This window comes from Phaseolus vulgaris, chromosome 8 (genome assembly GCF_051622355.1).
Source record: "Phaseolus vulgaris cultivar YP4 chromosome 8, ASM5162235v1, whole genome shotgun sequence".
In the NCBI taxonomy this organism is placed as follows: domain Eukaryota; kingdom Viridiplantae; phylum Streptophyta; class Magnoliopsida; order Fabales; family Fabaceae; genus Phaseolus; species Phaseolus vulgaris.
The window spans coordinates 50,605,218-50,620,370 of record NC_143505.1 but is presented as its reverse complement, the minus strand read 5'-3'; the positions used below and the strand labels follow the sequence as shown (position 1 = coordinate 50,620,370).

Sequence of the window (15,153 nt, the reverse complement as noted above, 5' to 3'; positions counted from 1 at the left end):
AATCTTTTCATCAAGAAAGCAAATTCTGAAATTATTTTGGTCCAAATCTATGTTGCTGACATCATTTTTGGTGCTACCAAAGATAGTTTGTGTGAGGAATTTGTTGCTGCAATGCAAGGTGAGTTTGAAATGTCCATGATGGGAGAGCTTTCCTTCTTTCTTGGGTTGCAGGTTAAACAATCAATGGATGGAATTTTCCTATGTCAATCAAAGTATTGCAAAGAAATCCTCAAGAAATTTGAGATGGAGAGTTGCAAGGAAGCTAGCACACCTATGCCTCCAAGCTGTTATATGGATGCAGATGTTGATGGAAAAGGGGTATATCAAACACAATATAGAGGTTTAATTGGTTCTTTACTCTATCTCACAGCAGTAGACCGGATATCATGTTTGTTGTTTGTCTTTGTGCAAGATATCAAGCAAATCCAAAGGAATCTCACTTCAAGGCTGCAAAAAGGATTCTCAAATATCTCAAAGGAACTACCAATGTTGGTCTATGGTATCCTTCTTACTCACCTATACATTTAATTAGATATTCAGATTCTGACTTTGCAGGGTGTAAGCTGGACAGAAAAAGCACAAGTGGCACTTTTCATCTTCTTGGATCCAGTCTCATTTCTTGGCATAGTAAGAAACAAGCTTGTGTAGCTCTTTCCACTGCAGAAGCTGAATACATTGCTGCTGGGAGCTGCTGTGCACAAATTCTTTGGCTTAAACAGCAGCTTGCAGATTTTGGATTAAAGATCAACAAGGTTCCTTTGCTTTGTGACAACACAAGTGCTATAAATCTCACCAAAAATCAAATTCAGCACTCAAGAACAAAGCACATTGAGATTCGTCATCACTTCATAAGAGATCATGTGAACAATGAAGATTGTGAGATGAAGTTCATTGAAACAAAACTACAGCTTGCTGATATATTTACAAAACCTTTGCGAAAAGACAGGTTTTTTTTTTAAGAAATGAGTTAGGCATTCTTGACTCTCAAAATCTCTCTTAAACTGCTCTCTATGCACAAAGTCTATTTGTGAAGACAAATAGGGGGAGAATTGGTTTCTGTGTTGCTCTACAAACTGTTTCAAACTGTTAAATCTCTTTAATTTATGTTTTTAAAGTTGTTTTTAGCTTCTGCTGATAGAAACAACCGATTGTTTGTCTGATATTGTGTTTGTTTTTTGGCTGGTTTTTATGCTCTAAGGTTTATGCATAAAACTAGTTAATGTGCCAATCTAACCTACTGTTAAAGATGCTCTGGTTTGCATAAGTTTTGTTTTGCAGGTGCTGCTTCAGATTCAAACAAAGACCAACACAAGCAACCAGGGATTTGTCTTCATCAAATGGGGGGAGATTGTTGATCAAGAGAGATCAAGTTCTTTGAAGAATCCAAATCCTTTGTGTTTGATGAAAGACTGGTGTTGCTGCTGTGTTTGGGTGGGATCTGGGTAGTTTAATTTTTAATCCACTCCTTTGTTGAATTTAAAGCTAATGTGTTTTATATCCTTTTTGAAATAAAGTGTTTTTACAACTAAGTGAAAAACAACATGTTGTTCTGTCGAATCAATCGGTTGTTTTACTCTTAGGAGTTTTTGAAAAGGTTGAAAACTGTTTAAGTTTGGTTGACTTAACTGCCAACCCAAACAATCGGTTGTTTCGTGGTTTCAACCGATTATTGTTTTGAAAATCCTAACAGAATTCTGTTTTGGTGGTTGAATGTGCTTTAAATGATTTCCAACTGAATACACTCCTTCATTAATTGCTTTGACAAATCTTTGGAAAGTATAAATGGTTTGTTTATGTTTTCAAACAAACAAGAGATAAACAGATTTGAGTTTTTCAGTTGTGAAAAAGTTGATTTCAAGAATTGAACATTCACATCAAGCTTTGGGTTTTCTAAGAGAGTGAAATAGGATTGCAATTGTATTGATTTCATATTGTTCAGTAAACAGGTGTAATCCCTTCTCAATCTACTGTATTTCTGGTGTTGTGTTGCCAAGGAGTGTTGTGTGCTCTTGAGGTGGTCAAGATCAATACTCTTGGTGTGTGTTTTGCCAAAGGGAGTGTGTTTCTTGAAGGGTTCAAGGTCACTACTTTGGTGGTTTGTGTGTTGTAATCTAGTTTGATTACTTAGTGGATTACCCAGTGGTTTTCTGGGGACTGGATGTAGCTCTTGGCTTAAGAGTGAACCAGTATAAACTGTTGGTGTATCTCTCTCTTACCCTCAAACTCATTTAAATTCTGTTTAAAGTTTTACTGGTATAAACAACCAATTGTTTCACAGAAACAACCGATTGTTTTTCTGTTGCTTTGTTGTTTTATTGCTTTTGTTTTTGGCTAACCCGATTTCTGTTCTGGATTCATACAAAGAATTTTGTTAAACTTTAAAAAGATTTCAAAAACCTCTCTTAAACAATTCACCCCCCTCTCGTTTAAGGCTATATATTCTAACAGGCCTAACTCGGAACAGTTACAGTTACACCGATTAGCCACATCCTAAGGTCGGCCTAACTAAGAAGAATTACACTTACCCCAATTAGCCACACCCTAGAGTCGGCCTAACTCAAAACAGTTACAGTTATCCCGATTAGCCGCACCCTAAGGTCGGCCTAACTCGGAACAGTTACAGTTACAGCGATTAGCCGCATCCTAAGGTTAGCTTAACTCAGAACAGTTACAGTTACGCCGATTAACTACACCCTAAGGTCAACCTAATTCGGAACAATTACAGTTATCTTGATTAGCCTCACCTTAAGGTCGACCTAACTTGGAACAGTTATAGTTACTTTGATTAGCTGAACCTGAGTTTGGACTACCCTAGTGGTATCGACATCAACATATCGTTTCAACAGAATCAAATACATATCAAGTTAACCAATGGTACGGGTTAAGTAACATCGATGCTACGAGCGGTTTGGCTGACCCGGAGGGGGGCAGCCCAGCAACGACCTGGCTTGCTGCTAAGAATTATTCTCGTCACCTTGGTGTTTCATCTAAACTCAAGTCAACAATTCCCAATCTTTTTAATCATGCTACACCTAGTTTGTAACCAAATTTATTTTGTAAGTTATTTTTAGCATTCATTTATATAAGCAAAGTCATGGATGCCATAAAAGGGCACAATTAAAAAGGAAGTCACAGGCTTAAGATACACAAAACGATTAACATCCCAATTGTCGTCCAAGTTCAAACATTAAATATATACATAAAGCTGAAAATATTGTTCATAATTTTAGAGACTAAAACTCCCCAAAAAGTTTCCCATCAACTATCGTTTTGCATGGGTTCAGCTCGGAGAAGTCCACCGTGGGATGGACAAGAACAACCTGTTACAGGGCGGTTTCAAAGCCAACGATATATGATTGGGTTGCATCATCTTTCAAAGTGTTCACCCATCTCCTTCTCCAAATTCTTGATCTTCTCCTTAGACAAGACAAACCCTTCTTGAGTCTTGTTAGCCAACTCCAAGCGCAAGTGGTCAACCTCAGGGACCTCAGCACGGAGGCGCTCAAATCTCCTGTTGGAGTTCGACAATTTGTTGAGCTTTCTTGTCTTCAGTCTTTTTTCAATCCTCTGCCTTGACATCAGCCAAGCACGCCAAGGCAATCGCTTGGCAAAGAAGTTTCTTAGAGTCATGACAGAGTCAATCTTCATCATAAATCATCAACCTAGCCCTATCCTCGTCCAGTAGGAAGCATGTTTCACCATGAGCCGAGATATCACTACATATCGGTTCCCCCTCTCTACATGCTAATATTTTTACTAAGTTTTCATCTTTTTTGCTTAAGGTCCTCGATTCCCTCAACTCTCTAATTCTCAAATGAGTAGTAAAAATAAAGGTTTCTTTAAGTAGTTTTTTTTTTGGCCAAGGGTAAGCAAAGCTATAGTCCATGTTTGAAAGCAACTAAGACATAAACAAACAATGAAAATACGAAGCATAGTTCAGAAAAAAATATATACATTATAAACTAATCGAAGCATAATAAAGTGCATTGTCCAATCGATATCAATGAGTAAACATTAACAATTGCTACCCAAAAGAGGGTTTGTGGGATGAAAACATACCTATTTTTTGGTGATTCACGACGAGGCAAGGTGGCGCTACGAAAGGGAGAAAGAGTTTTTTTTTTCTTGATAACTCTACGCAAGCGTAACAAGCAGGGTATTGAAGAGGGAAGGGTTTTATTTTCAAAAAGGGAAATTAAAATGACAAGGTTTCCCACCGTTGATGGCATAACACGTGTACGCACCATAAGTAGTGTGATGAAGTCGTCCCGCCAAGTGGCACTTTGGAAATCGTGCACCAACTACCCTCTAAGCCAAATGTATTTTCAAAGCAGGCACAAATAAGTCTATTCGCCTCACCATGCTTGGCTCGAGGCTGGGGAGCTATGTACTGGCCGAACGTGCTTGGGGCATGATGCGAGCACTTAAGCACACTATCCTAACCCGCCTAGTCTATAAAGGCAAAATACTTAACTCGACCCAAGACAATAATAAGCCCAATGACGCATCAAGTAGTCGCCCCAAACAACTGACAAGACATATTAAAAAGGTAACTAAAATAAAAACACAAAAAAATATAACTTAATTAATTAGGCATATGTATTTATTCTAAATGAAAATAAACAAACAGAGAAAATACTCTACCCACACCCTTAAAATAAAGGGGATATATTAACATAATATCTTTATGGTTGTTAACTCCTAAAGGGAGGATCTACGAGTACTATAAAAGGGCCTCAAGACCCTGATAAAAGGTAAGTGCTATTTTAGATACTATACACTATACTCATAGTTATAATCTCTCACTGACTTGATCGTCAGAGTCTTGTCAACTGGTGGAGCTCCCCTTACTGTCGATTTCAAGCATCTCAAAATAACAATAATAGAAAAGAAAAGTTGGCCCAAAATCCACTACCAAAATCCGATCCAGGTCAGGCAGCAATAACATTAACTATCACCAATCTCTCCAACTTACAATAACCTATAAATATATTATCAACTTTTCCTACATACATATTTTATCCATTTAGGGTAGTGTAAACGGAGATTTATAATTTCTATTTCCATTTTAAGTAGTGTTGTATTATAATGCTTAAACTGTTTTACAATTTGAACTTAGTCTTTAGTTTATGGAAGTGAAAGACATCATGAGCCAACACTATCAGCCATTCTTGTTGCTTCCGCATTGGTCTACTATAACTTTTAGTCTACAAAATGAGGATTAGTTTTATTGGTCCGTTATATGTAAGAGTTGTCCCGAGTTTGTTGGCAAGCCCTATAAAAATGTTTTTTCTTTAAATTAATGAAAAATAAAATTTAAATATAAATTTAAAATAAAATTATTTATTAAATTAATTATTTTTCTCATAACACATGCATATTAAAATATAGGAAAAAAATAGTATGATATGAATTTTAATGAAATTTTAATTTTAATTGTACTAATAAATTGATTAATGAATATTTTATTAAATATATACAATTTTAAAATAATACATGTACATAAATGACTTAGGTCCAACTATTACATTGGATGAGTATTGAAATCTATGTATTTCATAAAGACAAAAACACACTATTAAATATAAAAAACATACTATTGTAGGGTGGGACTTTAAAGAGATTTTGTCGGTTGTCAGTTATGCTTTTATGTTTCTGTTTGTGCAAGGAACTTAGAGGAAAGATGGTTTAGGTTGACTTTGTATAAGGGTTGATGTATCCCTAAAATACTTCTATTTTATTTATTCGTTTTTTGTCGATAAAAAGAAAACTATTAAACTATTAAATATCGAAAAATCATCAAGCCTTATCAAATCCCATGAATGTGTTATAAATTAGCGATTGAGAAAAGTTTATTCATGTACCTGTACTTCGAAAATACTTAAATTATCCTTTGACATTTTTTATTAAACATTTTTTTCTTTAATTCCAGAATGTGAATCTAGAGACCTTTCAAATTATAGAATCTGGAAGTTAAAATTTATGTTTTAAATTGTACAATTTAAAATACAATTTTTGTTTATATTCTGAATTGTAGAATCTAAATATAAATTTATATTTTGATTATAAAATCTGATATAAATAATTTTAGAATTACAAGAATGCCAGAAAAAATTATGTAGGTAAAAAAAAATTCCAAAATTTTAATATATGTAGGTTATGGCGGTATTCCAATTCCACACTTGACCTAAGGATCATGTGAAATGGACCTAAATAGAAGATCGAGTTAAAATAGACAATTCACTTTATTTTGTTTTATTCGGTTGGCCTGTCCGCGTGAGCCCCCTCACACTTCCATTTTCGTTACCATTAATGCTTTTTACTCAACAAAGTGATTTAATCAGCTCAAATTATCCTCCTAATTGTTTGTTTTTAGAAACTTGAAGTATATAGAAGTTATAGATTTAGAAATAAATATATATAAAAAAAAGTAAAATTTTAATTAAATAATATAAAAAGTATTAAAATAATAGTATTAAAGATTGCAATATGGTGGTATACTTTGTGAATTCTCCAATTATAGCAGATAAAATTGTGAGAGAATTCTGAAATTAGTCTTGTGCAATTCTGGAGAAGTTGAATCTCCCGCAACAAAAACTAATAACATTATTATTCTGGCAATAGTAGTCCACCCATTAATAGCACATTATCTTGAAATTTTGCATGAACAAAAGCAAGCAAAGCAAATGCCAATTTAGACCTATCTGTTCCCGCTTCCATAGGAGCAATTCGAAACCACAACAGAAAGTTGAGATGTTATTGTTTTTAGTAATAAGAAGAGTAGTTGATAGGCATTAATGAATGGCATAGCTAAATTCTCGTGGCACCATCCAATTTTTGGTCTCTCTCATTCTCCTGCCATGCATATAACCCAGGCTCAGTCCCACCAAATCCATACCCCTCTTAGTTCAAACAGCTGGACCCAAAAAGAAAATACAAAACTTCATCACCAGGAAGCCTCAAAAGCGCTTCCTCTGTCCTTCGTCTCCATCCATTTGTGATCGATGAAGGCGAAGTAGTGTGTTTGCCCAATAAGCCACGTGACACGGATGAACACATCATGAGCTCCTGAACATCATCGACCCCGACTGGAAGGATCATAATGGAGATGCAGCGGATGAGGGAGTTGTTGTCACTGGTTTTGTCATTTGAAAGCAAGAGAATGTCCCTTGTGGGTGGAAATCACACTGCTGCCAGATTCTGCACTCGCTAGAAACACTATTACCCCCACAAAAACTCTTTTTTCCTTTTTCTCTAATTCTCTCTTCTACACATCTTTTTTTTTCTTCTTCTACATATAAAAACTCTCTTTGAAACTTCAAAATATAGTCATTACCATCATCATCATCATCATCTTCTCTGTGTTTATTTTTTTTGAGTCCTCGAACCAACCATATATCTCTTGTGGGTTACTTAACCTAATTCTGAAATGAGGAAGATTTTTTCTCACCGCGTGATGCTTTTAGCACTGTTTCTAGCTTCCTTTACCTTAATATCTTCGACCTCAACTGATGACCCTCTTGCCATCGACATGGGAAAAAATCCCTTGACGCAGAGAAAATTATTAGGGTACGTCCCAGAGGCAAAGAAAGCAGCGTTGCAAAACCTAGAGGACGTGCTTCTGGAGCCCCCACGTGCGGCTTCGGGGAAATCTAGGGTGTACCTGAAGCGTACCAAGTATTTGCCTGATCTGATGGGTGATTCGCTAGAGAGTTACCCTCGCTGCGTTTTTATCGATGTAGGGCTGCCGAAACAGGATGGAGGGAGTGGTACCGATTGGTTTAAGAAGAGGTACCCTACGAGGAACAAGAACTTTGAGATGTATAAGTTAGAGACTGTGGCTGAGGGTGGCCCACAGACAGAGATGTCGGATTGGTTGAGGAAGAATGTGAAGGACGAAGAGTATGTGGTGATGAAAGCTGAGGCTGAGGAGGTGGAGGAGATGATGAGGAGTAAGGCCATAAGGTTGGTGGATGAGCTTTTCTTGGAGTGCAAGCCACAGCAAGGGAATGTGAAGAGGAAGAGCAGAAGGGCCTATTGGGAGTGCTTGGCTTTGTATGGGAAGTTGAGAGATGAAGGGGTGGCTGTGCATCAATGGTGGGGTTGATTCAAGGTTTTCAATTTCAGACAAATTGCAGACAGAAGCTCCTGATATCTCAGCAAACTTCTTGCTGCTTTCGAAATTGTGGCGATGAACCGTTTTTTAAAGCCTTGGATTCATATTGATTGATACTGGTTTTGTAGAAACATTATTAAGAGGGTGATTTTAAGACTTTGTGGTTCACATATGAAGACAGTGTTGAGGGTGAAGAGTGGAAGTTCCAAGGAGTTTTAATATTTCTCTCTTGTCCTTTTAATTTATTCTTTTCTTTTGTGGCTTGTGTTTAAACAGTTAATCCTTTTTTCTGCGAATGCTTTTGTGAAAGTTGTGATTGGATCGTGGATGCTTTGTTGATTGAAAAAGGATCGTGGATGCTTTGTTGATTGAAAAAGGATCGTGGGAACGTTGATCATCAGGCTGTTACAGTTGAGGAATGTGTTCAAAGAGGGGTGAATTAATTTTACTCACAACTGTAATCATTTCTGTAATGATTTATGGATATTCTTTATTCTTTTATTCTTTTTCCATCATATCATAATACATATAAAATTTATTTATTTATTCTCTCTAAGTATCCTTTAGTATTTTGGTGTTTCTATATTACTTAGGTGTATTTATTTCTCATTATTTAACTTATTTTCATGAAAACAATAAAACTTTGAAATTATATGGCTACCAGAATCTTTTGTCTTACATAATAGTGAAATGAGCAATGATACACTTTTTTTTTCTAAATATTTTACATCATTTAATTGAATTTTTTTATTATATATATTTCTTTAAAACTATCACATCAGATTGTATACAATTTTTTGGATTTTTAATGTATAATTATTCTAGCGAAATATAAATATGAAAAAAATGAATAACTTCTATATTATTACGTAGCGATGTGATAAACACAGCGAATTATTCCTATATTGTTCCAATAGGATAGAATTATTATAAATTAATTTGTGTCTTAATATATATATATATATATATATATATTTATTTGTACATATTTTTTAAAAGGATTAGAGCACTCTCAAATATTTTATTTTAATTAAAATATTAGTTGTTGATAAAAATAACAGTACATAAGATTCAAGCTTATTGATATTAATTATTTTAAAATAATTTTATTTCATATATTTATATTTTCATAAATATTTGTCTAAACTTATCTTGATTTCTAAAAGTTCACGTTAATGTTATTATGGGTTGGAAAGTAAGACAAATTACTAGGCACCAGTTATTATAAATCACTATCAGAAAAATTAAAATTGATGATGAATACATATATATATATATATATATATATTTCGGAATCTCATAATTAACGAGAAGTAAATAAATTTGATCACTAATTTATTATTCGTTAGTATTAAATTAGTTATTATTATACATATAAAAAGAAGAAATGTATGATAAAATATATGGTGAAGAAGTATAAAAAGAAAATGTTTTATTAGGAGAAAAAGAAACTTAAATACTAATACTATACAGGTTCTAAAAACGCTCTGAATACCTATAATAATATATAATGAGATTCTCCAATTTGATATATATATATATATATATATATATAATATATATATATATATATAATATATATATATATATATAATATATATATATATATATATAATATATATATATATATTGTATTTATATTTTTTATATTTAGTTATATTTTAAAATTATAAAATTTATAACTATAATAATATACAAAGGAATTCTTCATTCCATATTTCTATTTTATCCTTAATTATACTTTATAATTAAGAAAATAAAAAGAAAAATATACTCAATATATTTATTTTACTTTTAAGTATATTTTAAAAAAATTAAAAAATAAAAATGAAATATTAAAAATAATTAGTGTTTAACCACTCATTATTTTTTATATAATTATTATTAATACAATTTGTTACCTAAAAGTATATAGAAATAATACCACATGAATTTTAAGAACACTATATTATAAATTATTTTGTTATTAACATTTAATCATAATCATAATAGATTGATCGAGCTTATGAATAATAGTATCACGGTAAATGTATTAAGATGATATAATTTTTCTTAAATTTATTAGAATAGGCAACAAAAATTATTACTAAAATAGGTAAGTTGTGAGGGAGAATAACGACCTTTACTCAATGAAAGTTGTATAATCATTATAGATTGATCGAGCTTATGAATAATAGTATCACGGTAAATGTATTGAGATGAGAATAGACCAAAAAAATTGCTAAAATAGGTAAGTTGTGAGGTAGAAGAACGACTTTACTCAAAGAAAGTTGTGTTACAAATGCGATTTATGGGTTAGGAAATTTCTAAGGAGAAGTTGTGTTGCCACATTAATTTGACATGGAGTGTAATAAAGAAGAAATAAGAAAGAAATTGTGGAGCATGAGTGCCACTTTAATTAATAGTAAAGTCGTTCTTGTAAAACATGAAACCTGTGAAATAACAAAACTGAAGTTGTGTTTTGCATTCACGATTTCAGTGTAAATTTTATATAATTGAAGTTGTGTATGGATGTAACAACTTCAGTTGTATACAATTTACACTAAAGTTGTGTATGCAAAGCACGCCTTTATCTTTGTTGATTTATTTTTTTAATTTTTGGTTAAATAAAAATATAATATGTATAGAAAAAGAAGTTTGTTGTCTTTTTTATTTTGAAAAATGGAAAAAATAATTGAATTGTTGAAAACTTGGACAAATATTATAAATTTTTCTGGTTGATTCATGGGAACATTTAGTTTGGATGTGTATGACACAGATAGACATTTAAGTTGGGAAGCGGCTAACTCTTAAACATCAAACTCTGAATTGTATCTATTATACCTCTTGACATGAAACATGACATACTATTATTTATTTTTCTGTAGTAAGGCAACAATATCTTCAGGATATTGATGGTCAGCTCGTAACATGTACTATTATACCTTTTGACATAAAACATGACATACTCTTATTTATTTTCAAGAGTAAGGCAGCAATATCTTCAAGATATTGATGGTCAGCTCTTAACATGTACTATGTCTTGGTCCCTCGTTCAACAAACCAATATTTGGTTATTTCAAAAGTCTTAACAAGAGCACAAATCAATAAGGATCATGCTCTCCTTAAGAATAAAGTTCATGCACTCGGCTAAATTTGTTGTCATGTGGACATACCTCCTACCTTTGCCATATGCTTGAGTCCATTTTTCCAAAAGTATTTTATCTATCCAAGCAAAACCTTGGTAAAATTATGAACTTAGAACTAACAACTTTTCTTGTAGAGTTGGTTTTTCCTTTCATAACCTGTGATAATGTAAAAAATGAAATTATTTAAAGTTCATGTCTTCCAGAAATATTGATTAATAGAAGGAAAGAAAAATATATACCCATGTTTATCAACTACTTTTCAACTTTGAATTCTTGAATTTTTTTTATTGAAGTTAGATGTAATGTGGAGTATGCAATATACTGAGAGGACATAATCTACTTCCCAACCAACTTCTAGAAATTGTAATGTTGATAATATAGTCGTTCCTTTATCAGTTATCATGCATAAATTTTGTTGTGGTGTCACATATCTTCGTAAAAATTGGAAGAACCATATCAATGCTTTCTTTGTTTCACCTTTAACTAGTGCAAAAGTTAAAAGGAAGATGTTTCAGTTCTTATTTTGACCAATTGTAGTTAGCAAAGTCCTATGGTATTTTCCAATAAAAAATGTTCCATCAACTTGAACTATTGACCTGCACGCTGCAGTAATTGAAGCCATCAATGCTAACTTGTAATCCCAAAATACACGTTCCATGATGTAACATGAAATGTCTTCAACATCGTCTACACTTTCTTGTACAACTCACAATCATCTTGGAAGATTATTATATGATTCGTCATAGTGACCTAGTTCCATGGCAAGAGCCTTTTGTTTTGCAATCCATGTTGTATCGGTTGGTTTGGACGAGCCAATCTCGGCCTCGATCACTGACTAACTGAATTAAAGAACATATCAAGACACGTAATAAAATATAGTAATGACAGTTACAACGACACTTAAATGAGTATCCTGAAATATGCGGGAAATGTCTCCGACGAATCAGCTACCAACTGATTAATTGAAGATGCACATCCTTGTTAATAAGGGACCACGACGCAAGTCAGTTAATAACGGATATCTGGCCCATCATGGCCAGGGCCCATAACCAATGTTATAAATAAAACCCTCTACGGGGGAATAAGGTACGTTTTTCATTATTTACTAGAATACACTCTTATCACGAGTACTTACTTGAGCGTCAGAGTTCCTTTTCCAGTACACCCCCTGATCGAACGTTAGCATTTAAGGAAGGAGTCTTGAAGGAAGCAAATAGAGGATTATAGACACGTCAACAATTGCACACCCAGTCACAGGTACTATCTAGGTCCCCAACCTATACAGGTACAATGGTGCCTACCGTGAGGCCAAGGTAGTATTCAATTTCAGCAACAAATCAAGATTAGCAACGATGGTTTCAACAAGGAATAACACTAACAAAGATAGAATGGCCGACGAACAAACCACTTTGATTCAAGCCCTCCAGGCACAAATGGAGGAGTTACGACAGAAAGGCATTGCATATCAGCTACAAAATGAAGAAAATCAGCTTTGAAATGAGGAGGAGATGCTCCTTCTTAAGGAGAAAAATAAAGACCTAAAGCAACAACTTGATGGACATGAACGAGAAGAGCAATATCGAACACAGACTTATCAAACTCATTAGACTCACCAAAGTTCTAGAAACACCCCTTCACCCGACGACGAGAAAGACTCGAGAGGACATCCTTTTACGGATGAGATAATCGACACACAACTCCCTCCCAAGTGGAAGGGACTAACCATTAAATTCTATGACGGTTCCACCGATTCGAAGGAGCACCTAAATGTCTTCAAGACACAGATGACCCTTTACACAATCAACAAGGCATTATGGTGTAAGGTCATCCCCACCTCTGTCCAAGAGGTACCACTCGGTTGGTTCACCCAACTCCCTCCTAACTTTGTCAGAAGCTTTAAATTCTTGACGGCTAAGTTCACCATGCAGTATGCAACAAGTCGATTGCATCACACCTCATTCATGTCTCTCCTTAATGTGAAGCAAGAAAAGGTAGAATCTTTGTGGGCATTTATGGACAGGTTTAGTAAAGTTTGCATGGGCATTAGAAACCTGATTCCGGAAATAGCCATGCATCACCTAGTTTCATCCATCCGACCAGGCTGGTTCACCGAAAGCTTAATCAAGAGACCAACTAAGAATATGGATGAATTGGGGTATCACAAAAGCATTCGGTCTGAAGGAGCAGATAAGGGGAAAGATAAGGACAAAGGGAATCGACCTACATCGGGTTGATCCGACCGTTTCAAAGAAAATCGAGGACCCCGATTTCTTAGTTACACCCCACTAACTATTCCAAGGGGAAGAATTTTGGATGAGGCACTACAAGCCGAGTTTATCTCGACCCTAAAGCAGTTGCAAATTCCAAGGAACGTTGATACATCTAAACAATGTCAGTACCATCGTAATTAGGCCATACTACCAAAGGCTGCTAAGCACTAAAAGATAGGATAAAAGGACTCATCCAAGTTGGCCACCTGCACAAATTCATTAAGACTGACACCAACTCGTACTGATCTCCGCAAAGGGAAACGTACCCACCTAGAGGCTGAAAAGAACACTACGATCGAAGAGGACGAGAAGATTCACGTCATGACAACCAGCGCCCAGCGAAATGCAGAAGGAGTAAGAGCCCAATACGAAGGACACAATCATGAAGTGAAATTCTTGGGAGGAGCGATCAAACCATACGCGGGGTCCAAGAGGTTATCAATACTATAGTTGGCCCGATCCCACTCGGGAACCCCGAACGAGAAGTAAACACAATAGCTGATTGGTGGAGGCGGATGCTCCAATTCTACTAGGAAGAAGCACCTTCGGGCCATCCAGTCGATCCATTCTGCGACCACCCAGAATTAACCAAGGATGCCCCCGATAAATTTCATCGACGACGATTTCACCGCAATCGACCCGGCTCAGGACGATCCCATGGTAATAAATGTGGAAATAAACAAGTTCAAAATTACCAAGGTTTTGGTGGATCAGGGTAGCTCGGTGGACATCCTGCATTGGAAGTCCTTTAAGAAAATGAGGATTCCAGAGTGAGAAATCCAACCTTACGATGAACAAATTGTTGGATTTTCAGGCGAACGAGTAGAGATCAGGGGATTCATTGACCTATGTACTACGTTCGAGGAAGTGGGATACCTTTGTAAAACTATAAAAATCAAGTATTTATTGGTTAATGAAAATACCTCTTATAATATACTACTCAGACAGTCATCCATAAATGGTCTACAGGCAAAAGTATTCACTCCCCACCTAGCCGTGAAGTTTTCGTCAACAGTTGGTGATATCGTCATAGTCCATATGGATCAAAAGATAGCCGCAAATGTTATGTCGTGAGCTTGAAGGTCGAACCGACCAAACGGTTGTACTGAGCCTCACTGGAGGGGCGATCTCGAGAAAGGAGGGGAAGGTCTTCCTTATATAGGGAACCGACTGAGGAATGCTCCCGAGAAAGAAGAACGAGAGAACACATGGTAGCACTCGTCGATCTTGACTGTCGGCTTGACGTCGAGATGGTGAACATAAGACGCACATTGGAACATCTTTGAAATCGGACGATAGCAAGTTGGTAAGCCAAACTTTGATTGATAAAAATGATTTGTTTGCTTGGACAGCTGCTGACAAGCCTGAGGTGAGCCCAAATATCATCACACACCTTGTCTCTATTTATAAAGAGGCCAAGCCAATGGCCTAGAGAAAACGTAAGATGGGCGAAGAAAAACGTGCAGTCGCACGACAAGAGGCTGAGAAGTTGGTAAAAGTCTACTACATTAAAAAAACGCATTACACAACATGGTTGGCCAATATGGTCATGGTGAAGAAATCAAATGGTAAGTGGAGGATGAGTACTGACTATAAAGACCTTAACAAAGCTTGTCCTAAGGATTATTATCCTTTACCG

General features: G+C 35.1%; 2 protein-coding genes across 2 annotated transcripts; both read left to right on the top strand.

Annotated features, from left to right (window-relative positions):
* Positions 1 to 6,589: 6,589 nt before the first annotated feature.
* On the top strand, positions 6,590 to 8,675 carry LOC137827010 (uncharacterized). The gene has a single exon (XM_068633197.2). It carries the CDS (start codon positions 7,430 to 7,432, stop codon positions 8,105 to 8,107), a length of 678 nt encoding a protein of 225 aa, XP_068489298.1. The 5' UTR covers positions 6,590 to 7,429; the 3' UTR covers positions 8,108 to 8,675.
* Positions 8,676 to 13,028: 4,353 nt separating this feature from the next.
* Positions 13,029 to 13,478, top strand: LOC137825316 (uncharacterized). The gene has a single exon (XM_068630989.1). It carries the CDS (start codon positions 13,029 to 13,031, stop codon positions 13,476 to 13,478), a length of 450 nt encoding a protein of 149 aa, XP_068487090.1.
* Positions 13,479 to 15,153: the final 1,675 nt, after the last annotated feature.